This window comes from Hydra vulgaris, chromosome 06 (genome assembly GCF_038396675.1).
Source record: "Hydra vulgaris chromosome 06, alternate assembly HydraT2T_AEP".
In the NCBI taxonomy this organism is placed as follows: domain Eukaryota; kingdom Metazoa; phylum Cnidaria; class Hydrozoa; order Anthoathecata; family Hydridae; genus Hydra; species Hydra vulgaris.
In genome coordinates this window covers 13,909,890-13,930,535 of record NC_088925.1, presented here as the reverse complement: position 1 = coordinate 13,930,535, position 20,646 = coordinate 13,909,890, and the positions used below count along the sequence as shown (strand labels likewise).

General features: G+C 27.9%; 1 protein-coding gene across 1 annotated transcript in view; it reads left to right on the top strand.

Annotated features, from left to right (window-relative positions):
- Positions 1-20,646, top strand: part of LOC100206601 (CLK4-associating serine/arginine rich protein) — a 53,244-nt gene that overhangs the window by 4,714 nt on the left and 27,884 nt on the right. The window contains exons 5-7 of the mRNA XM_065799275.1: positions 1,526-1,599; positions 2,079-2,169; positions 2,637-2,749. Of these exons, the coding sequence (XP_065655347.1) occupies positions 1,526-1,599; positions 2,079-2,169; positions 2,637-2,749 (278 nt within the window). The remainder of the gene's footprint in view (positions 1-1,525; positions 1,600-2,078; positions 2,170-2,636; positions 2,750-20,646) is intronic.

The following is a 20,646-nucleotide window of genomic DNA, read 5'->3' as shown; positions in this document are numbered from 1 at the left end:
AAAAGTTAGATAAGTGTTTTTTACTAATTTATTATTGCTCTGTTCTTTAAGAACATTGAGCACTCTATTTGTAAAATACACTAAAATAATCTACATATATATATATATATATATATATATATATATATATATATATATATATATATATATATATATATATATATGTACACATACATGTATATTAAGCTGGGGTGAAAATAAACTAAAGTGTGAATTTCATCACAACAAACCATCCTTATTTGTTAATCCATGTATGAAACCAGAAGCATTTGTAAAAAAATTAAAATGCTTTACTGGATGTGCCCCATTTTGACCCTTAAAAATCAGACAGGTCCCTAATATTGTAGAAAAAAAAAATTTCAAAAATATTAATTTTGTATTTAGATTATTAGTTTACATTTTGATGCGTAAAAACTGCCATTTTTTAACATTATTAAAAAAATCATTCTTTTTACGGACTTTTTAAGTCAATTTTTAATAATAATATTTTTTGTATTTTTTGTTCATTTACAGTTAGACGCAACAAAATATTCTTTGATAGACCAGTCTTTTATTTTCACTCCAGCCTAATGATTGTATATTTATATATGTACACATACATGTATGTATGTATATACATATACATATATATATATATATATATATATATATATATATATATATATATATATATATATATATATATATATATATATATATATATATATGTATATATATATATATATATATATATATATATATACCACATTTAATAGAAAGTTAGTTACATTGTTAATGCTGCAGAAAAATGCTATAAAAATGTCAACAATTGAACACTTAATTTTATCAGATTGTACAAATCTCTCCAAACATTAAAGTCATCTATTAAGCATGAGGTATCTAATACTGGTTTAGAATTTTCAAAATCTTAATTCTATTTTACTATTTTTCAGTTTATTGTGAACTAGGCATATTTTGTTTCATTGGTATGGGAGGAGGCATAAAGTTCCTAGTTTAATGCCCTTCCCTATTTGAAGCAAGTTTTTTCATAAAAAAAATCTTTAAAAAAGTATGGCTGTATTATCGGCATGAAATCTTCAGTACAAGGAAGGATAAATAAATTTAAGTTTTTCAGAAGAAGAATAAATTTAAAAGATATATTGAACAGATGTTCATAACAAAATATATTGAGCAGATATATTGAGCAGATGTTCATAACAAAATAAAATACACTATAGTACAAGCATGTAATAAAATGCATTAAATGGCATAAAATGTTCAATACATTATAAAAAATTTTTTATGTTGAATACAAATCAAAATTTTTGGAACAGAGGAAGTTATAACAATAAATAAATAAAATGAAAACATCTCATAACATTTTTGGTGTGAATTCCTTTTTACTACTTGTTGTGCATTTTTTGATATTTTCTAGTTTCAATAAAATATAATAAATATAAATATATATATTTTAAAATTATAAATGTACATTTATAACTTTCAAAAATTTATTAATTTTTCTAAAAATTTTTAAAACTTTTTTTAGTGATGAAGACAAGTTGATATGGAAATGCAATTATGAAAGCTATCGCACGCTTGTTCAGATCGATGCAACTGGTGGTATGTAAATATTTTATTCTTAATTTATACTGTTATTTCATTTGAAGTTTTTCTTCATTGCAATTGCATGAAAAAAGTTTAGCTTTTGTTTTTGTAGCATAACAAAGTTATTTTAGTTTAAAAATTTTAAAGTTAAATTCTGCTCTTTTTTTTTTTTTTTACATGTTCAGTGTCTCTTTTTAGGTCTTTTGTAATATAGCGCTTTAAAATTCAAGGGAAACTTTTATTAAAACCAGAATGTTTTCTTAAAAATATAATGACCTTTATTTTCTTACAACAAAATTTGTAAGATAAATAGAGATTAATTGTAAGATTATTATTAATAATGCTAATAATATTATTACAGTAATACTTCTTACAATAATATTCTATTTAATAATTATTTGCTACTAACAAGCTAGCTTTTTTATGTTATTATTATTTCAACTGTCAATATTTTTTTTGTATGATATTTTTTTATTGTTTTTTTTATTTTTTAGCATCAGAAGAACAATACCTCAAGCAGTTGGAAATAGAAGAAGCTTATGGTAAAAAGCAAGCAGAGCAAAAACTTAATGTGGAGAAAGAGAAGTCAGTATGTTTGTTGTTTTTTTGATGCTTTTTTATGCAAATCTGAAGTAACATTTTCTTTATGGTTTAATTTATGCAAATCTGAAGTAATTTATGCAAATCTGAAGTAACATTTTCTATATGGTTAATTTATGCAAATCAGAAGTAATTTATACAAATCTAAAGTAACATTTTCTATATGGTTTGGAAAATTGGAACAGCATAGTTCTAATAATTTATGTTGTTGTAGTTGAAACTTACAATTAAAATTGTATTGGTAGAGATCCTAAATTTTGTGGGTTTTGAAAACATTGCTAATAGTATGTTCTCATTTAGAAAAACGGTCTTATGTAGAAAATGTCTTGTTTATTTTTGTTATGTTATTTTGCACATTTTGCAGCATTAATTTAGGTTTTTATAAAAACAAATTAAAAGTAAAAGAATGAAATAAAATAATCTTTTTTATTAGTAATTGTTTTTTTATGTAGAGCTCAAAGTAAAGCGAATGCAAAAATCCATTATAAATATGAAGGATGTGCTGTTTACTCAAATGATGAAGATTCAACTAGTGAGGAGAGTGAAAGTGATCTCAGTGATATAGGTTGAGTTTTTTTTTTAAGTAAATCTAATAAAATTTAATGAGCAATCTTGTATAACTATAAAAGTCAAAACTAGTTACATAAATTAACAAGGTAAAAGTATACAAGATACATGTATGCAAGGTACACACATATGCAAGGTACACATATGCAAGTAGTAAGTTTACAAGATTTAAATCTATTTAAAAACAAGCACAAATGAATCTGTTCATGCTAAAACGGGTTCAGTTAAAATTAACATTGTTTTTAGAAAAAAAGGAGTTCAGTTTGGATAATCTTGTTTTTGGAGGAAAAAAGACTGTACAACTTATGAATAAAAAGTTTTTTCAAAAAATCTTTTTTTTCATATATTTCCCCCCATTTTTGTGATATTATGAGTATTAATGTTATTGTTCTTCAAAATATTGGGAATTTTTCTTGATATTGTCTTATTACTTCAAAAGATAAAAAAAAATAAGTTTAACCCATTGGGAATTCTGCGATATCTGCGGTGCGATTGGGCTGGATAATGCCCTGTATGTTTAGAATAAAAATTTATAACTCAAATTGTTTTATAAGTATTTATATTTATTATATATTTATAATATTTATTATATATATATACAGTTTTTTGCCACACTCAGGAAAAACAAGAAAAAAGTCATTTATTTTTATTATGCAAAACTTAAAGCACCACCAAACAGCATCAAACATGACTCAAATTGATATAAATGCATAGCACTTGTAAAAAAACAACACAAATATAAAAAAATGTTAATATTTTGAGTGTCCACAATGCGCATCAATGACTGCCTGTATGCGCCTAAGCATTGACTGTACCAGCTTTTGGACTGTGGCAATTGGGATTGCATGCCAAGCAGACTCCAACTGTTGCCACAATTCATCCAAATTGGTGGGCTTGCTTTTCTGCACCATTCTGAACAGTTCCTCCCACAAATTTTCAATAGGGTTCAAGTCGGGACTTTGTGGTGACCATTCTATCACATTGATGCATGCGGTTCGAAAGTATTCAGTAACTTTTTTGGCTTTGTGGCAGGGAGCATTGTCTTGTTGGAAAACAAACGTCTTATTCCTGCCAAAAAGCTTGCTGGCAGATGGTTTAACTTGTGTTTTGAGTATTTCTATGTACTTGTCTTGGTTAACAGTGCCTGTACAACAATACAGCCAGCCAACATAAAATCCTGACATGCAACCCCAAATCATAAGGGAACATCCACCATGTTTCACTGTTGGTGCAACACATTGAGAACTAAATATCTCACCAACTTTACTTTTAACATATGCTCCTTTTGCTCCACAGAATATAGTTATTCCACTGTTTAACAGTCCAATTCTTGTGTTGCCTTGCAAATGCTCGTCTCTTCGCAATATTGTCAGACCGCAATAATGGCTTCTTGGCAGCAATTCTGCCATTCAACCCAGCTTGCTAAAGGCGTTTCCTTCGGATCTTGCTGCCAGATTGATGCTGTGCGTTTTTCCCATGTAACTGGCTTCATCAGATGTCGTGTCGAAGCGATTAACCAGACTTGCCCGAACCAAAAGCCGATCTTCCCAAATGGTCGTTTTGCGTGGTCTGCCAGAACGCTTTTTGTCTTTAACTGTTCCAGTCTCTCTCTCTTTTGATGGTGTAGGTGACAGTCCTCAAGCTAACCTAAAATGCTTTAGCAATGTTCCTGTAGGAAATTCCTTGTTTTGCCATTACCACTATTTGCAGACGTCGTTCAAGAGATAATGGGATGGCCATATCGATAACAATCTTATACAAAAAAGCACATTTTTTTCTATTAACTCATAAAATTATGTAGAAAATAATTGTTCACGTTAAGTTTAGTTGACAAGAATAAAAAATAAATTAGAGATTTGGTGTGAAATAATGATATATGTGTAATTGTAGTTAATTAGATTAATTATAATTACTAATTATGATTAGTAATTAATTGATAATTACTATGGTGTTAAACCAATCAAAATTGTAGTAAAAGTTATAGAGTGATAATATGTGGTATACAGCAACCACAAATTTCAACAAATATGCCCAAAAACATCCAAAAACTATATTTTACTTACCAGTATAATACAGATTGTATTGAAGATAGTGGCAGGTGTCTCAATCTACCAACAATAGCAATTAAATTAACAAATTAAACTATATGAAAACCGTTGCTAATATCGCGGGAGATGTCCAATTAGAGATTTAGACAAATTCCCGAAGGAACAGCTTTAAAAAGTAATATACCAAGGCAACCTAAGTACAAGTTGTGTAAAATCCAACAGTGTGGCAAAGACTTTATGCCACCACTGTATATATGCTAGCATTGTTATGTTTAAAGTTAAATTGCATCATTGGCGCATTTTAAAGTACCGCATTGTGATTAAATTCATGTTAACCCTTCAAGCAACATAGTTATAACATATTTGTAATGAAATCAAAATTAAGCATTTGAAAAAAATTTTTTTTGTTATTTTTCAAAACAAACTTTTATATAACGAAATCTTACTATAATCTTATATTTCTCACAATTTTTTTTAATAAAAATATTTTGAAAAATTTAGAAATTTCTTTTTAAATATTTAAAAAATATTTTTAATAAAGAATATGATTGCTTTACTGAAATTCCATCCGTTACAAATATTCATAAATATTCAAATATTTGTAAACATAATTTATGTTCATAAATAAACTTATGTCAAAAAATTTTTTGCTGATACCAAATTATAAATATTGAATTAATAAGAAGAAAAAAAATTCCATCAATGAAGAGAATTCTCTCAAACAAAAATGCTTCTCTGTTTCATATTTAAAAAAATAAAGTTTTATCGTTGTTTTTAACTTTTAATCTATGACGGAGAGACTATTACCAACTATGATGGAGAGACTATTACAGGCTTGGTCGGGAAGCGGGAGCGATCACTCTCGATAATTGACCACGGGAATAATATTTAGTTGTTCGTTTTGAGAACATTTCAAAAAACAAAAAAAAAGCGCAATAAAGATTAATTGGACCGACGAGAGGCAATTACGTATAAAAATAAACTAGAAAAAGAAAATAACTTCTAACGCGAAAAAAATTAAAGCAAAATAAATTACGTTTAAAACAAATAATTTCGAAACATCGCTCTTTTATAATTTTTTTATAAAATTAAGCGACATTTTTTTTATAAAGTTACATCTTACGATTGCTTAATAAGGAAACAAATGTTCTTTTATTTATTAAAGAGTTTAATATAATTTTATTTATATACTTGTGTCTTATTTCCAGTGCTGGCCCCAAAATAGTCAAAAGACTTTTTTTATCATTTTTACGCTCTGCACATAAAAAGGCCTCCAATATAAAAATAGCCCCCAGCCCCAAAAAGTCTAACAAGATTCTAATAAAACTAACGCTAGCTTTAGTTTTATTTAAGCTAAATTATTTTATAAATAAAAGAGTTAATTTTTTTAATAACAATTTTATGTTTCGCGTAAAAATTTTAACACATTTGAAGCAATTCTTTTTAGATGAACAAATCAAATAAATAAATCATTGAGTTACTGTAGAAATTAAATTAATTAGATAGAAATCAACTAAGAAGGTTAAAAATACTTAATGAGGAGGAAGCGGAACAGATTCACAATATCGCTGATGATGTTTAGTGAGTGGGCTTTTTAATTTTAATTAGTATTTAAAACAGAAAAAACTAACCTTAAGTATAACGAGTTTGTAAGAATGACAACTGAAGCGAAAATATTTAGAGCTAGTAAACCAATATCTAAGAACTTCAAAACTTTCCTTTATATTTTATAACTTTATTATTAATTTGCTATTTGGACATACATATGTATATATGTATGTTCAAATAGCAAACACCTATTTGACTTTTTTTAAAAAAGATTTATCAAATAATGTGATGTAATAAGAAATTTAGTTAAATTTTTTTTGCAGCATTTCTTTAAAAAAAGTAACAACACTATGTCTAAATATAACTGCACTTTTTTTCAAGCGAAATTTTAAGCAATATGCCTTAAAGTCAAATTTTGAGCAACTTGATTACATGGAAACATGTAAAAAAACAACTATTTATTTTACAAATTATTAAAATTTTATGAAAAACTTTAAAACTGATTAAAAAAACTATACTTTTAAATTGTATTTATGTAACAACTTACGTCAACAATTTTAAGTTTTAATTTTATTGTACTTAAAGAGCATTTAAGTAAATTTAAAAATTGATATATATATATATATATATATATATATATAATATATATATATATATATATATATATATATATATTTTAGTGATGTGCGAAACTAAGAATTTAAGTTCGAAACGATTCGAAACGAAACTAAGCCACTTTCGTTCGAATTCGATTCGAAAGTACGCTGCACTGATATTGAAATTTGGTATTTAAATAGTAATAATTTATAGTGTGTGACAGAACACAGAACAGAAATGAAACATTATACATTTTATATTTAATAACCAATCATATTGCAGTTTTATAATGTAAACAAAATACTAAGCAACACAGACTAGACTCTAGAGTCAAATAAAAGTGAATGAAATCAAATGAGACTAGTATTATACAATACAATTACAATGTGTAATAATTCAAGTTAAAAAAAATCAAGTCAAGTACTTGCAATGCAGTGCATAGAATAAAGACTAGGACTAGTATTATATTTATAGTTTAACAGATAATACAATACAAGTAAAAGTACAATGCTATAATGAATGCAAATGCTATACAGTTATGTAAAGTAGTAGTACATGCATAGGCAATTGTTCCAGAAAGTCCGGGACCTTAATCTACAGTGTACTGTACTGACTGTGGCTGGCAGGGCAGTCTGGCTTTGGTACGCTACTGCTATGTGCTATACTACAAATTTTCGTGAATAAAAGTTAGTTCAGCCACATGCTCAGAGAGTAGATTACATGGCCTTCTTGTAACAATGTTACCAGATGTCGAGTTCAATCTCTCTGAATTTACAGAAGTTGCTTAAATAGCCAATAGTGCCCTCGCTGTTCTTGAGAGTTTCGGCAAACGGTGATGATTAACTTTCCACCAATCAAGTACATTGGCGTTCCTTCCAATAGGAGGTTCAATCATATACATTCTGACCTCCTCTTGCACAGAAGCTGCATCATCAACTGGCAGCATCCTATTCACAGTTGCTGTTGTAAGCATGCTGTCGAAGTCATCCCATAAACTACTTGGCTTGGAGGCTGCAGCTGATGTCCAACCAGGACCTGAACCAGGACCAGCACTTCCAAAAGCAGGAGCGGGAGCACCAGCACTAGCAGATGTTCCTACAAAGTATTATATAATATAAATAGATATAAAACTAAAATAGCAAACAGAAATGAAAACCTATGCATTATTGTTTTATTATTCATCTGTAATTAAATTAAACCACAATGCAGTAAATCTGAAAGTTAAATCTGAACTGCAGGCCATTACCATTACCATCAAGTCTTTATCTGTGTTAATCACGTAACATAAAACGTAATAGTTTTGGAATTATACCTTGAATTAAGTTCGTGTCATGATCGCTCAAGGCACAATGTCCACCTCCACCAACACCAGTACCCCCACAAGATCGGAATTCCTTAGAGTACTGATGAAGACTGTCTACAACAGTAGCTTGCTGTTGTTCAGAGAAGAAGATGGATTTGTAGCGTGGATCAAGAAATGTACATGCTGCATCAGGCAAAGCTGATATGAATTGCGAAAAAATCGTCGGTCTAGTTTTAACTTTAATTTTCGAGCAATAAGTACACCACAACCCTTATGTGAAGGATCATTGATGAATTGCTGCAATTGCTGATTTAAGCCATGCAAAGCCGGAATTTTCATAGACAACGTTGGTTAGTTTTTGCCACATAATTCTCTACTTGCTTGTTCAAATGGAGCAAGAGTTGTGTGATAGCCTTCAGCAAGCTTCCAGTCTGCATTAGTCAAGTTATCAATTTTTTCACTTATTGCTCGCTCTGCAGATATAGCATCTTTTTCTTCGCATAATCTCTTCAGTATAAAGTAATCCGAGTTCCACCTAGTAGCAACATTGATTATCAGTTCTCGTTCTACCTTTCCTAATCGCTTCTGCTCTCTGTGCAAATTCTGTGTAGCCTGGCAGCTATGGTGATAATGTGACACAATACGACGGCTTTTGGAAAGGACAGTCTGCATTCCATCAATTTCACTCACGGGATCATTGATGGTTAATTGTAAAGTGTGATCAAAACAAGAAAGATCATAAAATGGTTGTGAGAGATTCATGGCGCTTTTCAAATTACTGCCATTACCACGCCACGCGTAAATTGGAACAGTCCGAGGAAGCTCCCAATTATCAATAGTCTTGTCTAAAGATTCAAGAATGCTTTCGCCGGTATGTTCTCCTGGAAACGGCTTGTTTTCTAATGCAAATGTCTTTAGCTCAAATTCAGGGCTTACATATGACAGACAGAAATAAATAAATGGATCTTGCGCCCTCGGTCCAGGTCCACAGGTCAGTCGTGAATGAATATGAAGGAATATCTTCAAAATCTCGATATATTTCATTAGCGGTTTTCTGTTTTACACTACAATATAACTCAGGTACAACTGATCTTGAAAACGTAGTTCTGCTTGGCACCAGATATTGTGGTTCCATTAATTTCATCAGTTCTTTGAATCCTCTGCCTTCTACAAAGTCATATGGCAACATGTCTAGAGCAAGCATGCGACCAACCAAATTCGTTAAAGCGATGGCATTTGGATGACTTGACGACCAATGTGCTTTTTTATTAAAAAGGTCATCAACTTTACTTTGTATCTTATTTTCATTTTTCAGTTCTTGTTCTGCAAGTTTTCTTTTACGATTCTCTTCATTTCTCGCTACACACTCTTTATGCGCTTTCGGATTAGCAGCACGTAAGTGAGCATGAAGACCTGTTCCAGTTGGACGCTGAACAGGTAACTTGCATGTTCCTATTTTGCAAATGCCTATAATTTTATTGCCATTCGTTTTTTGTCTACTAAAAAATTCCCAGACAATACTTAGACAATTACCATCGTTACTATCCGCCATTGTGGAGCTGTATAACTTTTTTCTTTCACTTTTAAACGATAAACTTCAATTAACTTTGGGTTCGCTTCGAAACAAAGATACTATGCTTCGAAAATTCGAATTGTTCGAAACTAAAAAAAAAGTTCGAATTTTTGTAAACAAATAATATTAGTTTTAAAGATTTACGGCTTTGCAGATGTGGCTCTGAGAATGAGCCATAGTATTAAAGTAATAGTTCGTTTGATATCCTTATAACAATTATTGCTAGAAATATATATACACAACAAATTTCGAATAATACAATTTTTAAAACAATTCAACAGAAAACTCAAATACATTATTTCGCTTAGTCAGCGTATTTTTTGAACCAATAGAATTCGTTTGTTTGTAGATTTGGTGGGTTTTTAGAGTTCGCGAATATTCTTTTTATTACCAACTAATGAAATATTTAGTTGCAAATGAAAAGATAAAAGCTATTTCTTAAGTAAAAAAGTTGTAAAGATTTACATTGTTTTCTAAATAAGGGCTACCTAAACTATTTTAAAAGACAATCTAAATAATACAATTGATAAGAGTTTTGATGCAACGTAAATGACTTAATGCGTGTGTAAAATTGACATTTCATACGTAAATTGTGTACAATGTAATGCTTCTTAACAAGGCCTGTATAGGCATTTATATTTACTAGCTGTCCAGACCCATAAAATACAGGTCATGGTATGATAGTTTTTCCGACTACTACTATACTTATTCTTTGTGGGCTCTTTGCTTCAATGTTTTTTGGTAAATGGTCGAAAAATTATTTATTAAAAAATCTAAGTTTTAGGCCAACTAAAGTTTTTTTAAAACTTCTTATAATAGATGCAGAGAGAAGGGGCAAATTTTTTATTTTACTTTTTTCCGCACACTTAGAGCTTAATAGAAACCTAACTGCATTTATTTATTTCTAAATAAATAATAATAAGAATCTTCCTCCTTTAGGAAAGAAAATTATCACTTTATTATCTTAGGTGTGCAGATTTAACTAATTCTTTATGTAAAAATGTTATAAACATAACTGGTAATATTTCTAACATAAATGACAGTTGCATGACTTTTCTCCCAGTGATTTTGGAAATTTATAGTTATAATAAAGTTTAGACTCTTCCAATAAGAACCCCTTCCCTTTACGTTAATTCAGCAGGTGAGTTATTTTAATTAAAGGTATTCAAGATTTTAAATCAAGTGGAGCTTTCACCAAAATAGTAAAATAATTTTATCAAAAATAATAAAAGTGCATATTTATTTACTTATAAAAATATATATTATTTACAATTAGCAAAATATCAATTATTAGGAAAAAGGAACGAAATAGATAACTTTTTGACAATTAAAAAAAGCATAAATTTTTAAGAAAAAGGAACAATATATATCGTTTCAACAAAATTTATTTACAAAAGAAACAATACAATCCTTATTTATAAAAAAGAACAAAAAATAATTTTTCAAAACAAAATATTAAAAAATAACAAATTTTTATTACTTACAATTACTATATATATATATACAAATAACAAAACAAAATATAAAAAGAAATATCTATATTTACAAACTATATCTACAATTAGTAGATTGACCAACTACAAAAATACTAATTATAGATGTACTGTTATGTTTTCCCACCACTCCCCTCATATTTTGTTTTGTAAGGGCCACCTACCCAATAATAGGAGGGGGGAATTTACTACAGTATTGGGCCCACACCCTTTGTGCTTTATAGGATGTGAGCCCTCCGTTTGTTTTGCAATATGCTGAAAAAGAATTGCCTAATTAAAAATAAATCTAAAACAAGAAAACTTAAATTGTTAAAAAAAGGAATGTGACTTATATTTAAAAAACATCATCACTAATAGACATTAAGTACATCTTTAATAGACAATAAGTACATCACTAATAGACAATAAGTACATCTTTAAAAGACAATAAGTACATCACTAATAGACAATAAGTACATCTTTAATAGACAATAAGTACATCACTAATAGACATTAAGTACATCTTTAATAGACAATAAGTACATCACTAATAGACAATAAGTACATCTTTAATAGACAATAAGTACATCACTAATAGACAATAAGTACATCTTTAATAGACAATAAGTACACCACTAATAGACAATAAGCACATCACTAATAGACAATAAGTACATCACTAATAATAAGTACCATTTTTTGCTATAGTTTAGTACTTTTTTTTTTCTAAACATCTTCCCTTCCAACAAGGCTGCAAGCAACCACTTTTAAAGTTGGAAGTTACTGGTGAAAAGTGAAAAGATGAAGTTTATAGAGCAAGACTTAAAAGATTGCAAATTATAGGAATTAGGAAAGCAAGAAAAAAAGAGCAAATTCCAAAGAACTGACGTTGGAGGAATAGTTCTGTGATGCTAATTTTGCAATGGATTTGATATATGGTTTCCAAGAAAGATCGGAAGTAAAAGTTAATCTTAGAAGATGAAGGGCAGTTGACTTATTGAGTACATTACCATTCATAAATATAGGAAGATCTAGATTATTGCCATAACAATTGGTTGAAAAAAATTTAGTTTTATCTGAGTTAAAGTTCAACAAGCCCCATGCTGTAGCAGTGGGATCTTTTTCAAGCTCAAATGCCCCCTTTAAGCAATCAGAGATTGTTGGCTACTTATCAAGACAAGAACAAATGGTAGTGTCATCAGCCAACAATGCCACCATAGTTGCACCACATATGCAAGAATTTCTAGGAGATCGTTAATATAAATTAAAAAAGTATAGGGCCTTAGAATATAGAACCTTGAGAAACTTCTGAAGTTACAAAAAAATGAAGTAGAGTGCTATCCATCGAGGACAACTTTTAAACTATAATTGGTAAGGAAGTATTCAATAATCTTAAAGATATTACCTGATACACTTTAAGAAGAGAACTTATGGAGAAGACCAGCATACCAAAGTTTATTAAAGGCTTCAGAAATGTAGAGAGTGATAGCCCTAACTCTCCAGATCTATCTAATGTATTATAAAACCTATCGGTTATTACCGTTAACAAATCAGCAGTAGAACGAGAAGATTGCAATTCATAATCAGAAAATCAGAAATTGATGATCAGAAAATCAGTTATTAGTTTCAAGATGAGAGATTAAGTATTTTTTAATTAAAGATTCAAATACCTTGTTTATGTAAGAAAATTACAAAAGCTTATAGTAAGTAGACTAATACGACAATAAGATTTTAGAAAATAAGGATTTTCAAAATTCTGGAACAACAGATACTGCTTTCTAGTAAGCTGGAAAACAAGACTCTGATAAGCACTTGATAAATAGTTTTGAAAGTATTGACAAAAGCTTCAGAGAACACTTCTGCAAGACTATAATAGGCATGTTGTCCAGACCACAAGCTGTGAATGAGTCTAAGCAGGAAATCACTTAAGATACAGAAGCTGGAGTGATACGAATGTCAAGCAATGGATCAACCTTTAGAACGCAACTAGTGGAATCAAGAGATGATATTGATGAAAAGTTCTTAGCAAACAATTCAGCTTTGTCTTAAGGTGAGGTAACAAAATCTGAACCATGCAAGAGTAGAGGAATAACAGATTTACCCTTATCATAGACACTGTTAAAGATTCTTCAGAAGTCTTTAGAGCCTAATTTTTGAGATAAAATACAAGACTTTGTGACCTGAGAATAGTGGGTTTTGGCGTTAGACAAAATCATTTTATAATGGTTTCTAGCAATAGTAAACAGACATCTGTTTGATATGGAAGTAATTTTTACAATTGGAGTTTTGTTGTAAGAGGTACAATGTTAAGAGAATTCTGATGATGAAATCGAATAAGATAATAGTTTTAAGAAGATCAAATCGTGATCAGAAGCACCTAATTGAATTTGAAGATACTGAGCACTGACTATGGTTAGAAATAAGACATAATTCAAGTAGAGAAGGTAAATGATTCGGATTGTCTGAAAAGCAAGTTGGAAAGTTGACTATTTGTGTTAGAGATTGTGAAAGGCAAATGTTGTGGATCTTAACACTTTCATAGTCACTGATAGAACCAAGCTATTCATTGTGATGAGCATTAAGTCACCAGCAAGAAGGACATTAGCTGAAGGATAAAGAGAAAGGGCTTGGCTAATTAGATAAAAAATAACATTTAAGAGTGCAGTCTTAAGATAAAGGATAGTGATATATAACAAAGAGAGAGGTGATAGAGTGAAGTGATGCTAAACAAAAGCACATGAAAGAATAATTGCTGGATTCAAACCTAGATTTTTGACAAATTGGTGAATTCTTACGAATGTAAATGCAAGGCTGGTCAACAGATAGAATCTGTTTACCCCTTAAAACGAATCATCAGGTAGTATCTGTTTACCCCTTAAAATTGATCAACAGATAAAATTTGTTTTTCTCTTAAAATGAATTAACAGATAGAATCTGTTTACCCCTTAAAATGAATCAACAGATAATCTGTTCAAAACATTTACAAAAAAAAAATGGTTTAACAGACTAAGACTAAAATAATTTTATACCTAACATCTTTATTCATTTTAGGTTTCTAAAAAAAGAATAAAAAATGTTTATCTATAAAAAGATTACAGACTCATTATATAATTAAATCAAATTATCATATAATTAACATGTTTAAATATTAAAACTGATTAAGCTGATATATAAATATTAACGAAGAACTCTACTGCAAATTTTAAATTGTAATAGGACCATATTATATTAGGCCATGTGCAAATAAAAAATGTTTAAAAAGCTAATAGGACTCATAATATTATAATAATTATTGACTGTGGAGTCAAAAGGTTTATTAATGGGCAAGATTTTTTAAATCGTCATAAAAATAGAAAACACATTATATAGGACCCATAATACAGGTCATTGTTGACTGTGGGAATAAAAAGATAATTAATACTCTAATGAGCCTAATATAATGTACTAAAACATGTACTTATAGTGAGTACAACATTAATATCATTTTATTAATAAGCAAGATTTTGCGAATTCTCATAAAAATAGAATAACACAATCATTAGAAAATATTACATTAATTGCTAGAACAGTGTTAAAAATAATCAAAATTCAAAATTTAATGCATAGACAACTACCTATTACACAAATTGGCAAAAACACTTTGAAATACAAACTTAACTTATAACTTAACTTAACTTATAAGTTAACTTATAAAACATAACTAACAGTAAAAACTTTGAAATGTGAACGTAATTTTACTTTGATAGTTATTCGACTATCAAAGTAAAATTTATAAAATTAAGTAAATAATAATTATTGATGAAGTATGAGATATATATATATATATATATATATATATATATATATATATATATATATATATATATATATATATATATATATATATATATATATATATATATATATATATATATAATATATCAATATATATATATATAAAAATATATATGTATATATGTATATATATATATATAAAAATATATATGTATATATGTATATATATATGTATATATATATATATATATATATATATATATATATATATATATATATATATATATATATATATATACTCAGTGGCTTGCCATATTATTAGACTTAGTGAAAAAAAAAACTAAAAAAACACCAGAAAAATCCTCACTTAATCTTTTTCTCTTTCATTATTTTTTACTTAATCTTTATTGTCAAAGATGTTATTTCATTAATAGCAAGATTGCTCGTATCTTTTGTTGTTATCTTACCATATGTTGTCAGTTTAAACAGGACCTTGCATAGATCTGATGTGTGAAGTGTTTCTTTCTACACACAAAGTTATTGGAATTAGGGATGGCACTTTTACTTATTTTGATGTAAAAATTCAAATCACTTTTTAGCGTAAATTATTTTACATAACTCATATAAAAATATATAATTTATTTACAATTAAAAGTAATTCCTTTTTTTTTTACATAAATTATATAACGTGTAAAACTTAATTACTTAAGTTAAGTTTTTTAACTGAGTAACTATTACTATAAAAAGTAATTTACTTTTACAAGTAAAAGTTATTTACATTTTTACTTTTACTTGTAAATGTAACTTACTTTTAATGGTAAGTTGTGTAAAGTAAATTACTTTGAAAAGTAATTTTGGTTATAATTGTGTAAGAGTTTACATTGAAATATAATTTACTTTTTAAATGTAAAAAAAGTTATTTATGAAGTAAACTTATAAAAAAACATTACACTTACTTTACAAAGTAAAATAAAACTACATCATAACAACAAATTACTTTTACGAGTAAAAGTAACTAATTAGCAAAAACAGCTTACATAAAAGTAATTTGAAAAAAATTGTTATTTACTTTTACAAATAAAAGAAAATTTATTCTTTGAAATTTTATTTTATAGATAGGTAGCGTATTCAAATCCATTGCCTGTAATCTTTTGTTGTGTTATATCATATATAATCTATTTGAAAAAAGATGGGAAGGAAAACTGTTCAATCTTCTACTATAGGTTGTGGGTACCCTAATGACCTCCTTTTTGTTGCGTTGATGTCTAACTCGCACAAGGATGATTAGAAAAATAAAATTTTGTTCAATTAAAATATTGCTTTAGAATAAACTTGTATTTTTTTTCAAACGTTCCATACTACCTTTCAGACTAGCTAGAGCTCTGACACTTCTAGCATTTGTGTAAATTTAATAAAAGTACATCTTAAAATTGTTTTCAGAGCCATCTGGAGAACTCCACTTTTTTGAATCCCTTTTTTTTTATGATTTTACTCTTGATCTTTCAGACTTTACTTTGATTTTACTTCATCTTAACAACATTTGTGTAGTTCCGATGAACATGCGTGTTAAATTTGTTTCCAGGGCAAGGGGAGTCGTACCCTTATTTTTTTTCTCAAATATTTTTTTTTCTTTAAAGTTGGGGTTTATAAATTTTTAGAAAGAAATATTTTTTGCAAAAAAGCTTTGAAAAGGCATTTTTTTGATTTATTTATTTTAGTATTAATTTTTTGTCAGGAGCAAATAGGTTAATGGCCATGATAAAAATTTACCGTAAAGGAGCTGGGCATATTTGTAGGGATCCTGTTGCCTTTGGCTTCTCTTATTCAGCGTGGTTGTTGTCAGGGTCGTCCCGAAGAGGTCTCTCATTGAGGGGAGGGGGGTCGCATGTGTTTTTTGCCAACTAGAGATACACACACAATTAGAAAAGGGGCTTCGATATTTGACATTTGCCAACTATACATCAATATGTTCAGGATGGCTCTGATCGTAACAACCACTCTAACAGAATTGAAAACTAATTTTTTTTAAATTTATTTATTAATAGCTATTTACCAGACTCCGATAATCGGAGTCTGGTAACAATAAACCCCTAAAACGTTAACTTCCCATTTCATCGCTATTTTCATCGCTCTCACACTAATAATGTTTCATGCCATTAGTGTGAGAGCAATGAGTTTCTAACATTTATATATAGGTACATTTTTGTATAGGTATATTTTTATATAGGTACATTTTTAAAATAAATTTAAGTTCATTAACAAGTCTCTAATGTCATGCAATAATCTCCTAGTGTTCAAAAACTATGACCATATAAATTTTGAGCAATCTCCCCAATCATTTCAGGGATTTCAAATAGTATTTTTAATTAAGTTATAAGTTCATCTGACAATCAAATTCTGTTCCTCATTCGAAAGTTCGGAGCGAAAGTTAATTTTAAATTTAAATTAAGTTAAAGTTAAATACTCTTTTTTTGTGAAGTAATCAAATGACTCGAACTTAATATTTTTTGAAGAATAATGAAGAAAATTAAGTTTTTATTTATTATTAATTTGATAATTATCAAATTAATTTTCTTTTGAAATTTAATTTTTGTCAATGATTTTTGATTTTTTTTTTGTTACAAAAAGACATTGTTTAATGCAGTGGTTGATTTTTAATTTTTATATTTTTAAGTTTGCCGTTACAAATTATTACTTTTTTTAAATAACAGAAATTTTGAATAATTTTATTTTTTTAGCATATAAATAAAATGGTTTAAAAAATATTATCAATGAAAATATAAATTAAACATAATACAAGATTTAATTTTAAATTGATTTAAATACAAGTATTTTGTGGTTATTATACCACACAATACTTGTATTTAATTAAAAAAAAAAAAAAAAATCAATCACTGCATTAAAGAATGTCTTTTTGTAACAAAAAAAAATATACAATAATATAAAAGCAATGTAAAAAGGTTTCATAATTTGAAAATGCGGCAATTCCTTTAGTCACCAAACCGATTAGAATTACTTAATCAACAGCATCTTTAACGAATAGTATTATCAATAGTTACGTACAAATGAGGTCTTCTAATGTGTTTTTAAAAACCATATTAAACTCATTTAAAGACTTTATGGTAAACAATAATATATAAACCAAAGTTAACACCCATTATAGTGAAGAAACTTTTAAACTGGGTAAAAAAATATAAAAACTTCACAGAGGATGATTGGAAAAATACAAAAACTTCACAGAGGATAGTTGGAAAAAAGTAATGCAGAATAAAAATCTTTAATTGTAGAGTTTAACTTGATTTTGGTATTATTTTAAACCTTATTTGTGTATGTTTTAGGTTTGTTTTTCAGATGAGAGCATTTTTCAAGTCATGAGTGACAAATCTAGCCTTGTTAGAAAAAGAGTGGATGAAAATTTCATTCAGATTGCATTGTGCCAACCAAAAAGCATCCTACATCTGTCTTGGCGTGGTCAGTAAATAATTTTTAAGGCACTGGAAGGCTGTATATAGTAAAAGAGACAATGAGACAAGATCAGTTGAAGGAAATTCTTAATGATAGACTTCTCAAATGAAACAAAAAACATTTTTATGCTTGATGGGGCACCATGTCACAAGGCTAAAACCATTATAAAGTTTTTGAAAGAAAAAAATATTGATGTCTTGGATTGGTCTGGAAATTCTTCAGATTTAGATCTGATTGAGAATGTATAGGAGCTGCTTAAGTAGGAAATGGCCAAAAGTACAATAACAATAAAGCAGAAGTTGATTGAAAAACTAATATGTGTAGAACCACCATGAAAAGCTGCAAACAGCGCTTAAAAAGTGTATTTTGAGTTTGCCACGGCGCAAACAAAACAGACATCATACAAAATATTAGCTATTTAATTCTTTCATGATTTTTTTAAACTATTTTCTATTATCTTTTATTATCTGTTAAATATATGCATTTGTTTTTGAAAAAATACTGATTTTTATTTAGCCATAGTAAAATGTCCTTAAATGAAAAAAAATTGTCCACGAAAATCATATTTACTACATAACTTTATTTTTTTCTTGTTAAGTCTAATAATATGGCAAGCCACTGTGCGTGTGTGTGTGTATATATATATATATATACACATATATAAATATATACATATATATACATATATATACATATATATACATATATATATATATATATATATATATATATATATATATATATATATATATATATATATATATATATATATACACACACACATCTATATACATATGTATACATATATATATATATATATTATTCATATATATATATATATATATATATATATATATATATATATATATATATATATATATATATACACACATACATATACACACACATATATATACACACACACTAGACAATTATCTTTACTTTTTGTAATATTCATAAAACGTCTTTGTTTTAATTTTTATGAAGAGAGAAAAAAGATACATAGTAAAATGTGATCAAATGGAATAGTTAAGGATTTTATTATTTATATGGAAAAAAAATTTTAAATTTTTTTGGGAGGAGAGTAAAATACAAAAATATATGCATAATTAAAACAACACTTTATAAAAAAACAAAAAGCAATCAATAATAACAATTAAAAAAACAATCAATAATAAAAATTAAAAAATCAATCAAATAAAATAAACTTTTTTATTCTTGTGATGATGTTGAGCCGTTTAGAGGTACTAGAGGTTAAGTTGAGTTTTCAGTTGTGCGGCACTTTTTGGTGCAATAAAACTCAGCGCCTTTTATGTAGCGCTTTGGTATGCTTGGTTTGTCATTCATTTAAATTTAGAAAAATTTTATTTAAAAAATTTTTTCAATACAAAAAATTTATAGTTAAAATTTATTGGTCACTTGAGATTTAATAAAAAGAAAGCCGCGTTTAAGAAGTGAGCTATTGCTTCACTTATTATAAGCGTATTTCATGTAACCCATTCAAAGAAATTAAAGTGTAATGTTGGTTTTTTACTCATAACTTTTTTTCCTAATTAGCAAATTTAATATTGGAAAAATATTCTTGATCAGCGTAAAAAATTATAAAAGAAAACATTTTAAGTTTAATGATATCAAATTTAACTTCCGAGAGTATTAAGCTCATTTTTCAAAATAATAAATATTTTGAAAAAAGTTATATTACGCATACAAAAACTTAAAAATTTGTAGCAAGTTTTTTTTTTATCAAAAAATAAAAAGAGATAAAGAATAAACATAACTATTTCATTCTACCCGCTATTTCATTCTACCCGCTATTTCATTCTACCCGCTATTTCATTCTACCCGCTATTTCATTCTACCCGCTATTTCATTCTACCCGCTATTTCATTCTACCCGCTATTTCATTCTACCCGCTATTTCATTCTACCCGCTATTTCATTCTACCCGCTATTTCATTCTACCCGCTATTTCATTCTACCCGCTATTTCCTTTTACCCTGTTTTACTCTACGCGTCTAAAGGAAAAAGTTCAAATATTTAAGAGTTAAGGATCTTAGATGTAAAAGTTACTGAATGACTTATTAGAGTCATGAAGTTAGTTACTGAATGACTTATT